Source organism: Lytechinus variegatus, chromosome 6 (assembly GCF_018143015.1).
Source record: "Lytechinus variegatus isolate NC3 chromosome 6, Lvar_3.0, whole genome shotgun sequence".
In the NCBI taxonomy this organism is placed as follows: Eukaryota; Metazoa; Echinodermata; class Echinoidea; order Temnopleuroida; family Toxopneustidae; genus Lytechinus; species Lytechinus variegatus.
This window is the reverse complement of record NC_054745.1, coordinates 23064979-23086229: the sequence shown is the minus strand read 5'-3', so window position 1 is coordinate 23086229 and position 21251 is coordinate 23064979. Positions and strand designations below refer to the sequence as shown.

Below are 21251 nucleotides of genomic sequence, written 5' to 3'. Positions count from 1 at the left end.
AACATCCTGATCATTTCTACAAAAAAATGCTTAGAATGTCAAGTTTTCAGAATAGACTATTCACAAGTTTTAGCTCACGCTTTGCGCTCACATTTTTGATCGGCGAAATAACCGTCCTCATGAGTCATTGCAAATAGTTTTCCTTCCTCTTTCCTTGTCCATGAAAGCTTAATTGTTTCTCCTTCTTCCCTTTTTTCTCCACCGTTTCTATACCGACTTCAGCATTAGACAAAGCCATGTCACCTGTTCTGGAACTAGAATCGTACTATCAATCTCAGCAAAGTACAGCAGAGAAGTTTATTAACTTCCGTAACAGTATTGTTACGGAAGTTAATGCACTTTCTAAAGCAAAGAAATTTGGAAATTTTAAGTTCTAAAGAAGATTCCAATATTCAAAATTTGTAGTATGAATTATTTAAAATTCCAAAAGCATTAAATATCGTATATAATTCTCGGGAAATTGTTTTCGCTGGCAATTTTCCCTCTTTACAAAGTGATGTTGAAAATAAGATCTGCAATAATAATTTTACAAGGATGAATAGCTATTATTTATATGGGTACGTAGGTGGAGGGTACCTTATATAATTTATATCTGTATGATCCGGAGTGATGCAGTGTAGCACAAATTTGTAGCATATTCAAGAAAAATTGTTACGGAAGTTAATGTCTTTGTGCTTTGTGGTCCAACGTGGACCTTATTTAGCAGCCCTACCTTTGAAAACTGTATTTATTATGAAAGGTATCTCTTATCCTATATAATACTGAATCCTTAACAGAACTGCCAAAATGCATATTTTCTTAAGGTGCGTTACGGATGTTAAACCTGTTTAGTCATATATTTCATTTTTTAGGAATAGTCCTTTATTTTCATGTAATACAGGAAACACATATGATACTTCCCTATCAATTATTTATTAATGAATATCACTATCTACTTGCAGACACATTATCATACAATATCATTCAGTTTGAAAGGGAGAAAAAACTTGTGGCAGTATTCTTTACGGAGGTTAAAATAAACTGAGGACAAAGTTAAAAGTGAAATTAATCACAAAGTGATCATCAAATACTAGGATAAGCCCAGTTTGTCAGACGCATACACCATGCTGCCCTCACCAGACATTGATGTAGGTAAGAAATATAGAGTACATATAAAAGAGAATGATAGTATAATAAAAAACTGACCCGAGACAGTGTATATTCTAACAAAAAGCAAAAATAAAAGGCCTGTGTAGCTTTACTAGTCACTGGTCGCATGGTTTGTGGAGCTAGTCTATTATTGTCATTTTGTTGATAATATTTTTGTAGAAAATGTTCAGGGTTGTGAAGCTAGCTGGCATAAGATAGTCGAGACACGTTTTTTGTGAATTGTAACATTTTTTTGAGAATGACCCATAGGCGTACCCTAAATAACACTGAGGAGGGGGGGGGGCCTGCATAATAACTCAAATTCAAATTCAAAATTTATTGATTATAATCTCAAACATGTTGGACTGTTCTGATATGCATGCAATTATTATTTTTCCAGTGGAGCACATAGGCGGTGGAAGCAGGGGGACTATGCCCCCTAAATTTTTCGTTGATAACTTTATTTTTTTTGTTGCTTGTCAATTTTTTTTCCTGCGTCCCCTAAAGTTTTTGGTTGAAAACCATTTTTTTGTGCTTGTCAAAAAATTTGGCGCCCCCAAAATGTGTTGGCTTCCGGCCGCCAATGTTCTGGAGTAAGGGTGAATTTGTATGGATGTAGAAAACAACCCAGGACTGAAGAAGGGTTATTAGGGAATATTTTTCTGTTCATCATGAAGAGAAGAAATGAAAACCGACAAGTGTGTCCACATATATCTGCTGATTGAAATGGAGGCGGGTGTGTATTTTTGTTCTGGATCGTTTAGGGGATCGGAGCGTGGGAGTGGCAATTTACACGTGTCGAATGGGAATTTAGCAGTTAACGAAAGCCCGTTCCCACAAACCTCTCGAATGCATGCTGTTCGCCGGCCACGCGCTATCCCGAGTGCAGGTCATATGCAGTTCGAGAATTTCCATCAATGAGAACGTTGATTTTGCATAAACAATCACACCAACAAGTTGAATTGACGCTGATCACCGGCCCGTGAATCTATTCACATTTTCCTGTACTTGTTTTTTCAGCCTGAGAAGTAGCTGCCAACAACACCAATGCTTGTACATCAACTAACACTATTTACGCCATTTTCATACGTAATTCTTGGCGAAATTATACCATCTCGATCGGGGAAAATGAGGTTAAAATTCAAGACGCTTGTTATGCTCTCGTTAAGCGTTGGCTTGGTAGCGCTTGGTGGATATTTTTACCGGGGGAGTGACGGGGAAGGAGATTACAACGGCCGCTTGTCTGCTCAAGGACCGCTTGTTGGCGATGACTTTGTTCGCGTGCCCGGCCATGTACGGCAGAAACAAGACGTAAAGAAGCATCGAATGCATCGAGTTATTGAAGATGAAATCATGAAAAATGACATGAGCGATAAAGGACAAGGAAAGAAACACAGGATAGATGACAAAGTGGAGGAAAAAGTCCCGCCGCCAGCACCAAGGAAAGTGAGAAAGGTTTTCCCGGACCCGATTAGTTTGAAACCACAGGGACCGAAGGCGAAGCCAGATGGTAAGTTCACAGTGCAGTCTTCATTTCATTACTATCTGAGAGTGAGAGCAAATCATGCTGATGATGGAATCATAGATTGTTGAAAAATACATCCTCATTAAGTCAGAGGAGAAAAGGCACATGGTTATATATACATTTATTTGTAGAGACTAGTCAATATATATGTGACAAAACATTGAAAAAAATGAAGATTTTATTTTCTAAATTGTATATTTTATTTATTCAAGTGCAGAAATTACCATTTATGTCTGCAGAGTTATTAAAAGAATCTCTTACTTTTGTCTATCATATCCTTCACACTATGCTTCACACAATTTCCATCTTGCCCCCCCCCCCACCAAAAATAACAAAAGATTGTTGAGACTTCTAATTCATTCACTTCAGATTTTTCTATCATTTTTTTACCCTACCTTTACCCACTCATTCAGTGAACAAGGTTATGATATTACCTTGTTCTCAGTTACATCTCTATGTGTGGCAAATTAATGTTGACAATAACTTTTCTTTTCTTTTGGAAAAATGCTTGATTTCTTTACACTGTCAGTTTCCATTACAGCTTTATAACTTGGCTCTGAAGTAAATTTGATTCTTCAAATTATTTTTTCTTTATTAAAAATAGAGCTTGAAAAATGAATATTCTCTTGCCATATTACTTTCCACCAATAGAGGGCGTACAGAAAAATATGCCAAAAATTCAAGTTTTTGAGCGCTCTGGTCAATACAAAAATTATTCTATGTTACTAATGAAAATTGAATTGCAACTGTATGGAATTATTGATTATTTTGGTCACATAAGTGATATTTAATGATTTTTTAAAGTGTGTGCTCAATACAGCATTGGCATGCCATAGTCCTAGATTCTCCACAGACAGGATGGTAGCAGTTAACAAGTGCCTTTACCCACTTGTTCACTGCTACCATCTGGCCTGTGGAGAATCTACAGGTAGGACTATGGTATGCCAATGCTGTATAGAGCACACACTCTAAAAAATCATTAAAATATCACTTTTGTGACCAAAATTACTAATTTTCATACAGTTTTAATTTATTTATCACTTGTAATGTGGAAATAATTTTTGTATTCACCAGAGCGCTCAAAAACTTGAATTTTGGGCATATTTTTGTGTATGCCCTCTATTGGTGGAAAGTAATATGGCAAGGAAAATTTTCATTTTTTGATCTCTATTTTTAATTAAGAAAAAATGATATAAAGAATCAAATTTAAATAAGAGCCAAGCAGTATGAATTAACAGGTCTAATGGAAACTGTCAGTGTAAAAAAATCAAGCATTTGCCCCAAAGAAAAAGAAAATAAGCCAAACATTGCCACCCTTATTTTGTCACACATGGAGATATAACTGAGAACAAGGTTATATTATAACCTTGTTCATTGAATGAGTGCCTTTACCCAAGATTCTGGAAGAGTTCTGTGGATCCCTGCAGTCAGGCTTCCAGTTCTGTAGACCAAAAGCTTTAGTCTCTGTATTTTGGTTGTTCTGCTGAACTGCATTGTCTCACTCCCGATGATTATAGTAAAATGTCAGAAATTGTTGAATAATTCCCCAGGAACAACAGTTATTCCTGTCTACCAGTTCTGTTGCTTACCTTAGTTGGGACTCGAACTCACCTTGATTTATCTGCAGTCAAGACCTTCCCCGCTCTGCTAGCGAGAAGAGCTGATACTGGAAGGGGTATTTTAAAGGGGAAGTTCACCCTGAAGAAAACTTTGTTGTAAAAATAGCAGAAAAAAACAGTAAAAAATATTGGTGAATGTTTGAGGAAAATCCGTTAAAGAGTAAGAAAGTTATTAGAGTTCAAAATTTTGGATTTGTGACGTCATAAACGAGCAGCTGCCCCATGTGTTATATAATATAAAAATGTATGAATTTCAAATTTTGTATGGTTCCTGATGACTTAATTTTGTTTTCTTTTCATGATCGGGTGTGAAATGATTTGTCTATTGATATCTTAAGTTACAGTGAAAACCATTTTTAATTTTCTGAGAAAATGACATTTCATTGATTTTTTACCATTCGCTATGTAGGAATGCTGCTCGCATATGACGTCACAAATCAAATAATTGAAATTCTAATAATTATTTTAATTATTTGATGAATTTTTCTCAAACCTTCGGCAATATTTTTAATTATTTTTTCTGCTATTTTTACAATAAACTTTTTGTCAGGGTGAACTTCCCCTTTAACAATTATTAGTCGATAGTTCGACTAGTCTTGACTCACAGACCCTTTACTGACTAAATAAACTGATGTCTACAAATATGGACAATTACACGCACTAGATCCTGCTCGAAATTTGACGGAATAAAGCCATATTTTGGTATGTATTTCCACTCTCCCATATACATGTATGTTCTATATTAGGGCCAGATATTCCGGACCTTCTCCATGTTTTTATTTTCAATTTTAATGGGGGGGGGGGTGCATATGGAACTCTTACCCCAGTGGGCAGTAGGTCTACAAAAGTACCAACTTGGAAAAAGCATTGATTGAATATCCAATTGATTAGAATTACATGTACATGTATTGTAATTTGTATTCATATTTTTCTTTTATTTGATTTACTACAGGTGAAAGGCAAAACCTCCCCCATGGAGTCCCCATCAAAGAAAAAGTCCCTGAACCCCCCGTGCAACTGCCACAGCCCCCAGGAAATGGCCAACTCCACCGCCAACAAGCGCCTGAACCCCCTGCTCAACCAGCCCAACCACCTGCACAAAAACAAGCCCAACCAGCCCAACCCCCAGGGATAAATGACAAGCCCCGCCCCCAGGACATCGATCAGCCCCGCCCAGGCCAAGAAACCGCGAAGATCAACCAAGCCCGACTAGAAGCAGCAAAACAAAAACAGGTACAATAATCAAATTCAAGGGTGATCCTAACTTCTACAACTGTTGTAACTTTCCCATTATGGCAAATACCATGGTAACCTTGATTATGATTGACTGCTGAGCCCTGTTGCCATGGTAGTTGCCATAATGGCAAAGTTACAACAGTTGCAAGTCCTCTTTGAAAAGAGCCCGAGGTGTACACCTTCATAAGTCATGACAATGTATAAGTTGGTGCCATGCCATTTAAAACTCTCCAAGTGAGAAGTTTTAAAAATTAGGATATTGCAGGGTGCTACAGAACTTTTTAGAAGCGCTTGCCTAGTTGGCTAGTACATTTTTAAAAAGTTTTGATATACTTGCCCAAAAATGTATTTCACTTGCCCCTCAAAATTCCTTGAAAAAAAACAGTTTTACCTCTTCAAAAGACAGTTTTGCGGTTTTATCATCCATTAACCTTTTTCTCTCTTTTGACATGAACTGATCTACCTGTTTTAATTCATTTCTTTTTCCTAAGTGATTTTATCTTACCTGCCATGACCAAAATTAGGTTCAAAATCATATCATATTGACCCTGATTTTGGTCATTCTACTGGGAGAATTTTGTTTCCTACTGTGTGAGTGTTGCTTTCCCATTTTGGGCAAGTAGTATTGGTCTTTAATTCAAAACACTTGCCTGACTCAAACTTTTACTTGCCCAGGCAATCGGGCAAGTGCTTATGAAGCACCCTGTATTGATGTATTTTCATACTTGAGGTTTTTTTTTTAATAAAGAATCTTTCATTTATGTAACGTCCTTTAAAAACATACAAACATATCGTCGGCCTTATGCCAAAAGGGCCTTAACTGCTTTTGGCCATTCCGAGATAATGGCGTTTATAAAGGTTTTGGCCTCTCTAATAATCAAAAGTTTGTGGTCGTTTTTTTGCTTTTTAAGCCAATTTCGATAAACGTGTTAAGTTATCAAGTTTTACATGAAATGTGTTAAATTTATTATAAAATATTCAGAACCCCTAAAATCGGGTTAAGGCCCTTTTGGCATAAGGCCGACGATATGTACAGTATACAATAACAAAGGAGTAAAAGAATTTAAATCACAGTACAAGCAAAAAAAAAATGATCAGATCAATCATCCTTTGTAAGACAGGACACTGATTTGTATTTTCCCACTGAAACCTGGAAATTGAGAATGCTTTTGGGCAATTCCATCAAGTGATCAACCTTTTTGTACATCCGAGCCCCATTTGTTCACAAGTTTTACTTCAATTCATGAACTGAAAAAGAACAAGAAATCAGAGACAGAACATTTCATGAAGGTCCCATATGTAGGGGGTCGGACATGCATATTTTTTTTATGGAATTGCCCTTTTGTTTCTTTCCTGGGCTATTGTGGCAGTTCCATGACAGTAGCTCCGCTGTAAATTCCACACACTGATCAAACCCTGGATTTAACACTTTACCCTTCCTTAAAGCTGACATTAAACCCTTTATTGCAACCCAGTTCTTGCAACCCAGAACTTTTTCCCTACATCTTAGATGAAAAGCCCGGAGCAATTGTTGCAGTAGCCAAACATGTGGTAACCATTGTGGTATACACTGTCATCCAAGCTACATGTATGTGGGGAAGTAATGCTCAAATTGATGCAAGTGATTCATTCAAGGTTCAAACCCTAGTGGTCATGTCTTTCAGATGGTGACGTTAAAGATCTATCCAGCTATCAAAGTTTATTTTTTGTCCTTACACAACTGCAAACAATTCAATTACACATCCCTTAGCAATCTGTATATGGCATGTTTTATAAAATTTTCTCTCAAATAGTAAACTGATTTACCATGAAACCTGTTTATAATTTCTACAGGTTTCATGGTAAATCAGTTTTTATATTATGAATACCCCATGAAGCAGAAAATAAAAGGATTTTTTTTATTAACAGGGTCCTGTAACATAAAGGTTAGCGATTTTTTTTATGATTGATTTTACATTGAAGTCAATTCAATCAATCATAGATAAATGCTGTATGATCTTTGTTAAGCTCCAGTTTTACGGACCTCTGTTTTAACGGACAAACTCTTGTACAAGCTTCATTATTGATAGTCCAATTGTTGAATTGTCCTCAAATTTCATTTATCTTGGGTTTTATTAGTTTTCATACAAGCTAACTTCTTACTAAGGTTTCATTCTTGAATACTCTTCAATTTATTCCCTTTTCTCCCCCCCCCCATGTTTACATGTAGATGGCATTGATGGAAAAACTGAAGCAAGAACAGTCCCAGCATGCATCACAGCATAAACAGGAAGTCAACCAGGCAGTGGATTCTGGGAAGCAGCCAGGACCCGATTCTGTGTAGGATATTTTCCCAGACTTTCAAGGGCATTAATTAGCATACTTTTGTTCATGAGGGGAAAGAATTACTATATAAACATGAATGATAGAGGTTCGATATGCCTGAGACTTATACTTGCTTATATAGCGCTTAATACTTACTTTGTCAGAAGTCTCTAAGCGCTCTACAGTATATGCAGCATAATTACCCTGGCTTTAGCAGTGCAGCTGTTACGCGTGCTGCGTTTCAAGGAATAAATTCCTGCCAGGTACCCAGTTACCTCACCTGGGTTGAGTGCAGCACATTGTGGATCAATTTCTTGCTGAAGGAAATTACGCCATGGTTGGGATTCGAACCCACGACCCTCTGTGTCAGAGTCCGGAGACTAATCCACTGGGCCACAACGCTCCACTTACATAATAATGGATTTATTAAAAGCCAAGGGATATAATACTTAGAATACAAAGAGCCTTATCATTGTTTTTTTTTTCTCTCTCTCTATATTTATATTGTTTCAACATGACATTAATAATTAATGGGTTTGCATAATTTATTAATCAAAAAGAGAAGTGAGAGTACCACTAATAATAATAATAATACCAACATGCTTATACATAGCGTATATCACTGCCAAATGCGTCCCTATGCGCTTCTACCTGTGAGTTGAAGTAAAATAATGTTTTAATGTGATCTTAGACAAGTTTAGAATGCATGCCAATCTAAGTGCCTTTTTGAAGTTTCAAATTTCATAAAGGATTAATAGAAACAGCAGGGCCAGCTGAGAACCATTTTTGGTTCCTTAACCCTAATTCTCCGGGGGGGGGGGGGGGGCATAATGGCCCTCCCCCTCTACAGTTTTCGTTATATATCTGCTGCATAGAATTTTTTGACCTCGCCGCTCGCTGACTTTTTACTTTCAAGTCTCGCACCAAATTTGAGACCAAATATGTGATGCCTGGTTATGCGGTTACGACATTAAGCAACATTATGTAAGTGCATGGCAGACCAAAAATTGCACATAAACATGATTTCATGTACAAATCCAATGCAAATTGCGTATTTAGCCAAAATTCATGAATGTATCATTATTTCTACTTTTACTGATTAAACTTAATTAATTTTGCCTTGTTTATGATCAGAATTAACTCTGGAACGATTTTCATCGACAAAACAATAAAAAACAAAAAGTTAAAAAAAACAAAGAAATACTTAAGAAATAAAAAAACAATAAGAAATCGGTCTTGGTACCACAATTTTTTCATTCACAATTGATAGGATGCTATAAAGAATATTTTCAGCAAAAAATAGCATTCTAAGAGCTTTATTTAATGAATCAGAGCAAAAACTGTGTTTTCATGAATAAATTAGCATATTCATATAAAATAAATATACATGAATTCAGTGAAATTTACCAATGCAACTGCGTAGATTACGTCATTCTCTATCATGCAAATGTTCGTTGTGATCGCGCAATCCGCGGCTGAGATCTCCCCCCCCCCCCCCGAAATGACAAGAATCAAAATACTCTGGGAGATTTAGGGTTAAGTGGCTACTCTGTGTAAATATACCATTATTATTGTTAATATTATCATCATCATCATTAGTATTATTCTGTGGAGTGGTGTGGCCCAGTGGATTAGTCTTCTGACTTTGAAACAGCGTAATTTCCTTCAGCAAGAAATTCATCCACATTGTGCTGCACTCTACCCAGGTGAGGTGAATGGCTACCAGGTAGGAAGAAATTCCTTGAATGCTTGAGCACCAAGGCAGCCCAGCTATTAAAAAAGCCAGGGTAATAATAATAGCAGGGCTCGTTGGGAGAACAGTTTTCAGAACTGAAGTGGCTTCCCTTGGTAAATATACCTATGTTATTATTATTACTATTATATTCTTTTTTTTTATTATTATTATCATCGGCGTCATGGTTTATCATTATATTCATCCATTATTTTCAGAATCAATCTGTCCGTGGTATGCTGTGGGGACAGGACGGATGAAACGGTCGTGATGTTGAAGACGGCGACCATTCTCACTCAACAAAACTTGTATTTTCATATCTTTGCCGAGGATAATCTACAGGCCGGTATTGCACAGAGGGTAAGCTACCAGGGACAAACAAATGCACAGGGGTTTGGTTAGCTTTTATCGCCGAGCTGTTCAAAAGAGCGAAGGAAGATTAAAGGAAAAATTTGAAAATCCCTTGTTCTAAACTCTTCCCACAGGTCTCATGATTGTTAGCCCAGCGCACACTATGCGACACGATTCCGCCCAGATCCGATTGCATCAAAATGGCCCGTATTCTGAAGTCGTGTTTAATTTAAACTCAGGTTTAAAGTTGTGGTTTAGAGTCCTTCATGTTAAGAATTTTGTGGAGCTCAATAAATCGCTCTCCTTACCTTTTTTGAGGAGCTCAATTGAGCTCCTCAGAATCGCTCTCCTTGAGGAACTCAGATCAAATCAATACAATACATGTATGATAAATTGTAGATTTTTCTTAACATCGTATATGCAATATCTGTGTAGCAAGTAATTAATCTGTGGTGAAACTAGGCCTGGGTCAATACGTTTACAAAATATCACGCTCCTGCAAAGCCAAAAAAAAATGCTAAAATTTCACATTTTACATCTTTAAATCCATGAAATGGCCATCTATTATCCATATTTCCTTGCAATTATTTTGATTTAGTTAAAAACTATCAGAAAAATGAAGAATATTCACCTCTTGCCCGACTCTGATTTGAACTTTCGGTAAATGTTGTAGTCCCACATGGAGACTTCCATGGTGTTGCCATGAAATCTACATATGGGACTGCAATATATACTGAGTTTAAAATCAAATCAGAGTCAGGAAAGAGGTGAATATTCTTCATTTTTCTGATAGTTTTCAACTAAATCAAAATAATTTCAAGGAATTATGGAAAACAGATGGCCAGTGCATGGATTTAAAGATGTAAAATGTGAAATTTTAGGATTTTTTTTTTTCAAGGAGCGTGATTTTTTGCTCTCCTTATTTTTTTTAGGAGCGCTATAGGAGTGCCGGCGTGATCGCGCTCCTCAAAAATGAAGGTCTAGGTTTAAGTATGGGAAGCCAAAAGTATCCAAATTTTTATTAGGTTGTACGTTTCTTATGGTTCTTATGTTTACTGTGCTCTTTCCTGATTCATCGATGGCGAAGACAATCATCTATGTATACTTCCTAGATAATTATGAATGATTTAAGAGCCGAATGACCTGAAATATGATATCTCTACTGTTAGTGATTTATGCAACAGTTGGCCATCCATACTTAAACCACAACTTTAAACCTGAATTTAATTTAAACCCGACTTCAGAATACGGACCAGAGTGTCTGCCAACCTACAAGCAGACATGCCAACCGTTTCCTTTTTAGAGTACTTGTTCCTTCTTTTTGCTATAAATACACCAATAGTTTTTTTGTATGATTTGTTACTTTTTTACAAAATTTTTGATCATGGAGTATGTATTATACACAGCACATGACACTAGCTCCGGTCAAACAGTCCCAGACTGGTAAAAATCACTGTCGGGCCAGTAACTTGTTGCATGAAAAGAGCAAGGAAATTCTTGCCTACAAGCACATGTTTAAAAGGGTGAACTATTAAGTTTTCTAGTAGATTTATTTCGCATGTTTTTTCACCGATCTCACTACAACAGGCTGGTGATTGTTACGTTAAAACAAATTAACAAAAATACTCTTTTTTCCTTACAAGAATACTTTTTGGGTTGTAGAAGGTTGGCAGTTCTGTACAAGGTGCTGCAACTCTGACCCGCTTTGCTTTAGTACTGTAGTATCGCAGACCAAATCTCAGACATTTAACGTGTCAAATCTCTCTGCGATTTTTTTGGTGATTTTGCTGATTTCAGCCAATTGGATTTGTCCTAGACGATGACGTCATTGCCAATTTGCTGCGCTTCTGCTGCATAGATAGCATACATACAAAAGAAGAGGCACCATGAGATGAAGCACGCTGCAGGGCCGTTGCAATGTGTGCGCTGGCCTGCGATGCGATTGCAACGAGATGGGACTGGCAACTTGCTTCAATTGGATCTTATACCTCGGTCACATTTGCTCTACGGCGGCCGTATACATCGAGTCGAAAACAGCCGTTTTAACTTTTGTGTACCAGCTACATGTAGGTGGTTTGAATTAAAATTAAGAAAACGGCTGTTTTCGACTCGCCGTACGGCCGCCGTAGAGCAAATCTGTGACAGAGGTATTACTGCAATCGCATCGCATAGTGTGCAGTGGGCTTTAACTCAAACGAACATCCTTTATCTTGTTTATATCTATGTTGAAAGTGAAAATTTAGCTTAATATTAGTTGACCCAGCTGATTGGTGTGGCTGTCATCTGATCATTCCCACAGATCAATTCATTTCATTTATTGTCGTATAATTTGCAAAAATAAACATGAAAATTCTTGTAAGACTCTTGATAACTTGAACAGAAACAGTGCATCACAAATAAAGATGTACATCAGAAACAGGAAAGAATATATGTGAATATTATATGAATATACCAGGCTTTGAGTAAGTATAGTCGGAATTATTTTCTGAGGTTGGACTGGCATTACTATTTTTCCTGATCGCACCGAGGGTAAAACAGTAATTTGGCCAGTACAACCAAGGATAAATGATTCCCTCTATACTTTCTAAATAAAGGCCATGTATACTTGTTTTATATCCTGCATTTAATAAGGTAGAACAATATTCTATCTACTTATGTACACGTAGTTCATCTTTTCTTAATCTGAACTTATATAGATAACGCGCTGTGCAAAGTGATCTACTTTTCCCAAAACCATAGCTCAGCAGAGTGCGGATTTGTGCCTATGCTCCCTTCACTGGACTAGCCCGGTATAGTCAACTCGCTGACCTGTGTGCCAGAGAAATTGCATGATCTGTGTCAATGATCTGTGACATCAATGATGGAATAGTTGACTATTCCATCATTGACGTCACAGGATATACGTTTGATCACATGATGCTATTTTGACCAATCAGCGTACATGATTGAATTTATGTAGGATATAAATCCAAATATACCCTCTATGCCTCCTTGAGCAAGCCACAGCATGGCACTCAACACACAGATCTATTGCATGAAACTAAATTGCCACACGCTGTGGAACCATGCACCGTTAAGGTGGATACTCAAGCATGCAAACAGACACTAGATGCTATTTTTATGGATTTCTTGGCGAAATTATACCATCTCGATCAGGGAAAATGAGGTTGAAATTCAAGACATGGGTTATGCTCTCGTTAGGCATGGGCTTGAAAGCGCTTGGTGGATATATTTACCGGGGAAGTAACGGGGAAAGAGAATTACAACGGCCGCTTATCTGCTCAAGGACCGCTTGTTGGCGATGACTTTGTTCGCGTGCTCGGTCACATACGGCAGAAACAAGACACAAAGAAGCATCAAATACATCGGATATTCATGTGAGGGTGAACCAAGCCCCACCCCCTTATACTCAACCCCCCTAGTCCAGATGGGATGTGGATGCATGGAATCCCGCCCTCCCAAAGCCGACAACCCAGACACTTACCAATTGATTACATAGAACCGCTTGAGGCTTTTGGAGTGATTCCTTGCATTCAATTCCAATATTCAATTCTTAATACCTTCTACATGTAGTTGGAGGCATGGCCTGCTGTTTACCGTCGCAAGATTCAATTTGATCTCCGCCCGATATCGTTTCCACCCGGAGAAGACCCCGAGAAGTGGAAAAAGGTCTTTAAGATGTGCGCCACCCAGCGACTCTTTCTACCCGTAAGTGCAATTAAAGATAAATACCAGTTGTGGTAACGATCTCAAGACAAGTTTAAATAGGATCCAATAAAATGACCACCAAAGTGTTTGTATGTATAAATGAAATATATGTGCCAAATGGCTCTGAAAAAATATATAATTGCTGAGAAATTAGCAAAATAAGCACAGAATTCCATAAAATGTCTGATATTTTTCCAAACAGTGTTAATACTCTGTCCCACATATGTCTTTTTGTGTTAGTGATCATCAGAATTATTAATTTTCAGCAAATATCTCATGATTTCACAAAGCTAAAGTCTATTTTCATGTACCAGAACTACATGTAGATGTGATAATATGGCATTTAACCTTGATTTTAAAGACTTTATCATGAAATAGTTGTTTGCTGCAACTACTTTCTTGTACATTTAAAGAGAAATGCCAGTAGTTACAGTAGACATGAGAAAGTCTGTAAAACCAGGCTTAATTGTCAGAATATCATCGAGGATCTAGATCTGGTACAGTTACATAAACTGAACTTTGTGAAATCTTGAAATCTACGCTGAAAAATGTTCACACTGAAGATCACCAACACAGATACATGTAAGCGCACATGGGACAGTATATTATAATTGCTCTTAATGTCGGCCTGACGCTTGGCCCGAATCCTGTGCTTACATGTATTTGCTAATTTTTCAGCAAATGAATTTTTTCCAGAATCCTTTGGCACATATTTTTTTATTTATACAAACAGACACTTTGGTGGTCATTTCATTGGATTTTGTACAAACTCATTTTGAAATATCGCTGCCACAACTGGCATTTACCTTTAAGGCCACAGAACACCTTGGTCCACAACTTAATTTAGAATTAAAGTGTAGTAAAATTTAAAGCTGATATTGAAACTTGGAATATATTACCATGTAATGTTGTAAATCATTGTACGAATATCTATTTTCAAATCTGTAACTGCTATCATCGTTATTATAATAAAAGTGAATTTAATAGCTAGTCGTAATGACGTCATAGCAATCGTAGGACTGGCTATGATTTTCAACTGATTTGGGCCTTACTCAAAATAAAGGTGTGCAATCATCTAAAATTGTTTTGGTGGCATTTAACCTTGAGTTTAAAGACTTTATCATGAAATAACTGTTTGCTACAATTACTTTCTTTCACATTTAGCCAAAGCACACCTTAATGTTGTAAATCATTGTTTGAATATCTATCATAAATTTTGTGACTTTGCTATCATCCTTATTATTATAAAAATGATTTTAATATCTAGTCATGATGTCATATCATTCGTACGACTGGCTACGATATGCAACTGATTTGGGCTTTCCTCTGAAATAAAGGTTTGCAATCATCTAAAATTGTTATATTGATATTTTTGCAGTTAATTTCAACCTCAAATAAAATGATACTTTCCACTCACTTTGTCAGAAAATGAGCGAAATTTGATTTCTTCCAAAATTGGATCGTATACCAGTCGTAAGGTGGGCAGTGGCCTTTACAATTTTTATTTGATTTCCAGAAACGTTAAACAATCCACAAATGACTTCTTTTTCTTTTGTATTTATATGTGTTTTGATTTTGAATCATGTCAAATTATGATAACTTCTTTTTATTGAAGGAGTTTAAGGAAATCACAGGTGGTCAGAATATTTAAAAAATTAGCACTGTAATAGCACCATTTGATCATTTGAAAGTGGTGATATTTTCATAATGTTGAAATATCACCTAGCACTACAATATTACTTGTACCTTGACCTTTGTATCATCTATAGGATCTCCTACCCCATGTTGATTCCTTGCTCTACGTGGATACAGATATCCTGTTTATTCGTCCGATAGAGGAGATTTATAGTTTCTTCAAGCAATTCAATTCTACACAGATGGCAGCCATGACTCCCGAGCACGAGGTCAAGAATATTGGATGGTACGTAGTAATAGGAAATTGCACTTTCATAGCAGTAGTAATTGTGGTGGTGGTAGTAGTAGTAGCAGTAGCCATAGTCTTTAGTAGTACTAAGTGGTGCAGGGGCGAATCCAGCTTTCGCATATAGGGGGGCCCAAAACAAAGTTTCACCCATGGATATTTTCCCTGATCAGCCATTGGAAGTTGATTTTTGTTTGCTTCTTTGAATGGGTAATCCTGTTAGTAACTTCTTAGCTTTATTTCGATAAGACAACATAAATGTATAATAATCTCATAAGCCTTATTTAAATAGTTAAAAAAAAAATTTAAATAGCTCGCATCACAAGCTAAAATTTTTTGGGCAATTTTTGTGATCTTGAACAAGACGTGTATGCAACTTAATGATTACTGCAAGCGTGAAGTGTGAGCAGAATTTGTTAATATACGTTTTGGTCTGATCGAAAAGCGACCTGTTGAGGACTGTTTGCAGTTAGTTATGGAGACGATACATATTTCAACAATCAAATGCCAATGCAAATCACAAGCTGAAAATTTTTGACATACCTAAGTAGTATGTTAGTAGTCGTAGTAGTAGTCGAATATACTACAAGGGGAAGATCGGACAGTACATAGACCGCGTAATGAAACGCTCGGGAAGAGCATCCTTCAGCGTTGAGTAGCAACCTTTTTTAACTTTGCGTATCGCAAGATGCTTGTGTACATAACATATGAGAGAAATGGGGAAGGGGTGTAGGAATAGTCGATTTTAACATTTTAAAAATTTCCCCCCGTAAATTTGAGATGAATATATTTCAGAGGCTTCTTGGTAATAAAACTTGGAATTATTCCCATGTGCCACCCTTGAGCCCTCTCCAAACTCCCCTCTCTCATTTCCCCATATACACAGTCGCGTGCCGATATGAAAAGATTTACTTACTCAACGCTGTTGGGTGTCCTTCCCCAGTACCGGTATCTTTGTAGTAGTAGAAGACATTATGGTGATAGTAGCAGTTGTAAATACATGTCTTTGTTCCTCATAGACTGGTAGTCCTTCCAAACAAATTGTCACTATCTGTGTTTTTGAATCTTTTACAGGTACAACCGTTTTGCAAGGCATCCGTACTACGGAGAAACGGGAATGAACTCTGGTGTGATGCTGATGAACCTTACCAGAATGAGAGAGTTTGGTTGGACTAAGAAGATTGTTCCTATCTATCATGAATATAAACTCAAAATCACGTGGGGAGACCAAGATCTTATCAACATTGTCTTCCATGACTATCCACGTGAGTAAGAGGGCGATATTTAATCTATTCCATGTCTAGTCGGGATACAGTAAATATATTTTCAGTGCTGGGGGGGGGGTGGGGTGCATAGTAAAATTCATAGTAAAAGTCCCTAATGTAAACTCAAAATAACGTGGGGAAACCAAGATCTTATCAACATTGTCTTCCATGACTACCCACGTGAGTAAGAGGGCGATATTGAAACTATTCCATGTCTGGTCAGGATATAGTAAAGATATATTCAATGCTAAGGGGGGCATTGTAAAATCATTCTAAAAATCATCCCTAATATAAACTGACAATGGCATGGGTAGACCAATATCTAATAAACGTTTTGTTCCATGGACAATCGAATGAGTAGAAGGCGTAGGGACAGTGATTTTCCGTTTTACCAGTAAATAAAATCGTTTTTGTTTGGTTCTTATACTTATCATGTAAAACTACATGGAATTCACCTTTGCAAAACGGTACTCAGGATTTTGCTGTGTACATTGACAAAACTTAATTTCCATTTTTAGATCAAGTTGAAACACAGATTACAGATTTTCAGAAACGGAAAAGACCATATTTTGAAATGGAACCCACTGTCTCTCAAGGTGTTATTAATACTACATATGTTTCCTGCCCAGTTGATGAAGTAACAATATTTTGACTGTTAATAATATTTAACAATCGGTCAGACTACTGTTTGTAGGTTGACCCTGTTAGCTTTTGTTGCTGGTCAATCATATGTAGATATATATATATATATATATGCTGACCAGCGATCATGTAATGGTAAACCACAACCTTTGTACAGAGGGGCTGTTCCCGTATACATGCGAATGGAACTATCGACCAGACCACTGTATGTACTCTAACAACTGCCGCAGGACAGACGAGCACGGGATAGCCGTTATACACGGCAACCGAGGCGTCTATCATAACGAAAAGCAGCCCGCATTCAGAGCTATCTATGAGTCTTTTAGAGATGTAAGTTGAGTTCTCACACCTTATTCAAAATATGGTTATTTTTACTGTCATCAGCTGAAATTGAATAATTTTATCATGATTATGCTTCAAAAAGGTTCTGCTATAAATTATGAGAAGAAAAACAAGAGGTCAAAAGACAAAGAAGTATATAAGAAAAATACAGATTACAACCTACACTATCATCATGCCAATTTTCATGGTTGAATCAACTCCCCCCCCCCCCCCCCCCCGTAATCTCAGCCGCCGCTCGCGCAATCGTTGTGTACGCCGCTCACGATGGCAGTCTCCTGCATTTGCTTAAACTGATATTTTCTTTCAATTGAATAATGCTTGTTATTTATTTTTCATTGCTTTATTATGACTTTTGTTTGTTTTGTAAAGTTCAAATGTATCACCTTTGTAGGTGTTATGTTGCATATTTATCTTGAATGCAGATATATACAATAAAATCAATCAATCAATCAAAATTGGCATTACAGTATGGGATGTAATATGTATATTATTGTTTTATGAATATCTTATGTATTTCTTTATTTTTTGCCAGATGTATAGCAGAACCCTTTTGAAGCATACTTATGCTAAAATCAATTAATTTCAGCTTATAGTAGGGTTTAGCTGTACCTAAACAAATACAATCATATCTATATTATTATTATTGGTGTAGCTAGGACAAATTTAATGTTGGGTATGTTGTGTAGAGGCGAAGCTGTGAAGTGTGGCTATTCAGTGAAATAAGAAAGTACTAGTCCTATTATATTCATATCTAAGTTTCTAGGCAGGAATTTATTTCTGAGATTTATGAGGATTTTCACTGCGATGCCATGCAAATTATGGATAAAATGCGCATGTACTGTAGCAAAGCAAACAACAGCTGCGCGCATTTAATATGAAAATGCGCGGTCAGTCAAACCGTAGTATCGGCACTTCATTGACTTTGCAAGTGACAAAGCGATAGGTTTTGACGACCATGCACATTTAAATCGCGGTCAGGGTTGTTGTATGGCCTATGGCGTATTTGTCCAGGGGAAATCTAAACTGCTCAAACCGAAACTACAAGCGTGCACCTGTTACGCGATATTTTCTCTGATCCTTTGTTTTGTGTAAAAATAAAGATACCAATGTCAAGAATTTTTTTTTTTGTCTTTCCAACCATGTATTTTTCTCGCAATGAATATGTTGTAAGGCAGGGAAACAGTATAAAAATTACAGTAATCTTTGAAATCAATTTTTCTCTGAAATATTTATACATTGGTTCTGATGACCGCCGACAAATTATTCAACAAATTCTAGCCCTATTTTTCAGAAAGTTTTTTGCCGTGCGACGCATCCAAGTTTAACCCAAGATCGTAATTTGCCTTGCTGGGTGGCTCTGCCCAGCATTGCATGAACTGTGATTATTATCATTTCTGTTTTTTATTATGAAACTTTGTTTTATTCCTCAGTATACCTTTGGAGCTGACCTGGAAATGGGTTTAATCCAGCCTCTCACTCAGCAGCTGAACCAGCCCAGCCTGGCTAAAAATTATTGTGCACAAGCAGTCTTATTACCAGTCACTTCAACGCTAAAAAAATATGTAAACAAGGTTATTCCTATCAAAACACCTGTTTGATAAAGCCTACGCGTGCAGGTGAAAGACTGCAGTGTTGTGTTGGTAGTCTGTATAACAGTCACTTCTACGGTGAGTAGGCGATCGGATTGGGTTGTTCCAATCTAAACTTCTGTATTAATGAGCCTACTATTTGAACATGTGAGTCACCAGTGTATGCAGGAAGTCACCGCATTGACATGGTGGCCTTTCACCTGGAGGTTTTTAGGTGGAGATTCCGGATTTTCCGAAGGGGATGCATATTGTCCCCAAAGTTGATAAGCGTAAAAAAGGGGTCATCAATTCCAATTGAAGGTCTTTGGGGATCTTCCCTTTTCTCTTTTTTGTGTCACAATTTTATGTGGAGCACCCAACTCCACCCCCCCCCCCCTCCGCATCTGGCATGTATTTGGAAGCCATCTGGATAACAATCCTAACATACACAGTGCAGTAAGAGTGATGGTCCTATGCCACACATGAGGCGAATGTCTGCGAGAGAAGTTATAGCATTGTTCAAGGTAACACAGATAGGCTGAGATTATTGAATTTGAAGTGATGTTATGATTTTGGATTAGGACAATAATTGTAATCTGCATGAATATTCATGAACACAAATCGTGTGGTTGAAATCAATGAAGCAGCCTACATGAATGTTTGAATTATTCATGAACACAAATTGGGTGGTGAAATCAATGAAACATGGTGTACATGATTATTCATGAACATAGATCGTTGAAATTGCATGAATATTCATGAACACAATTCGTGTGGTTAAAATCAATGAAGCAGCCTACATGAATGTCTGAATATTCATGAACTCAAATTGGGTGGTGAAATCAATGAAACGGGTACTGCATGAAAGTTCATAAAGACATGAAATCAATGAAGAATATGGTCTTCATAAATATTCATGAACGCAAATTGTAAGGTGATGTCCATGAAATATGGTTTGCATGAATGAATATTCATGAACGCAAATTGTATGGTTAACATCAATGAAACAGCCTTCATGAATGTTTGAATATCATGAACACAGATTGTGTGCTGAATAGCAATGAGACATGGACTGCATGAATATTCATTAATACAGATAGTATGGTAAAGTTACATGAAACATGGTCTGCCTGTTTATTCATGAACACAAATTGTTTGTTGAAATCGATGAAACGTGATTGTTGAGAAGCTCCTTGTACAGTTCAATACATGTTTCTGTTATGGGATGATATGCAACTCAGTGGAGAAGTCTGTAGCAATGTGAAAAGTCATCTCAATAGAAACTGGGCCTAAAAGGCACCAGTAGTCTGTGTAGCATGCAACATGATTGTACGACCAGAGTCCTGAGCCCCTTCTTACAAAGAGTTACGATTGATCTGATCAATCGTAACTATGGACGGCCAGCAACATCAACATCTATTATGCATGCATGTTCAAAATATTTTCTAGCTATGGTGTGTATTCATGCATTAAATTGTTTATTGAAAATTCACTGCGCTTCTCTTAGCATTCAAAGGACATTGTGCACATTTTTTGTATAAAAAAAATGACACGTGGATTTCCATTACTCAATTTCCAAGAGTTACGATTGATCGGATCAATCCATTATTCCATTTTGCTCTAGGATACCTTTATTTAAAATATGGATGGCCAGCAACGTCAACAAATAAAATGCATGTTTGTTCAAACTATTTTCTAACTAGGATGTATATTCATGCATTCATTGTTTTCTTGAAAATTCACTGTGCTTCTCTTTGTTTACAAAGGACATTGTTCAAATTTCCTGTTACGATTGATCCGATCTATCGTAACTCTTTGTGAGACAGGGCCCAGATCCTTAAGCCTATAGATGTGCATTTGTGTTATAAACTACTTATAATAGTTGCCTTAATTAAGTTATTGTCCCCCAA

General features: G+C 37.0%; 1 protein-coding gene across 1 annotated transcript; it reads left to right on the top strand.

Moving 5' to 3' along the window:
• Positions 1-2031: 2031 nt before the first annotated feature.
• Positions 2032-20709, top strand: LOC121417232 (glucoside xylosyltransferase 1-like). Its single transcript, XM_041610861.1, has 9 exons — positions 2032-2638; positions 5225-5505; positions 7718-7827; positions 9763-9904; positions 13469-13603; positions 15373-15524; positions 16599-16789; positions 17589-17761; positions 19204-20709. Exons 1-9 carry the CDS (start codon positions 2176-2178, stop codon positions 19369-19371), a joined length of 1815 nt encoding a protein of 604 aa, XP_041466795.1. The 5' UTR covers positions 2032-2175; the 3' UTR covers positions 19372-20709.
• Positions 20710-21251: the final 542 nt, after the last annotated feature.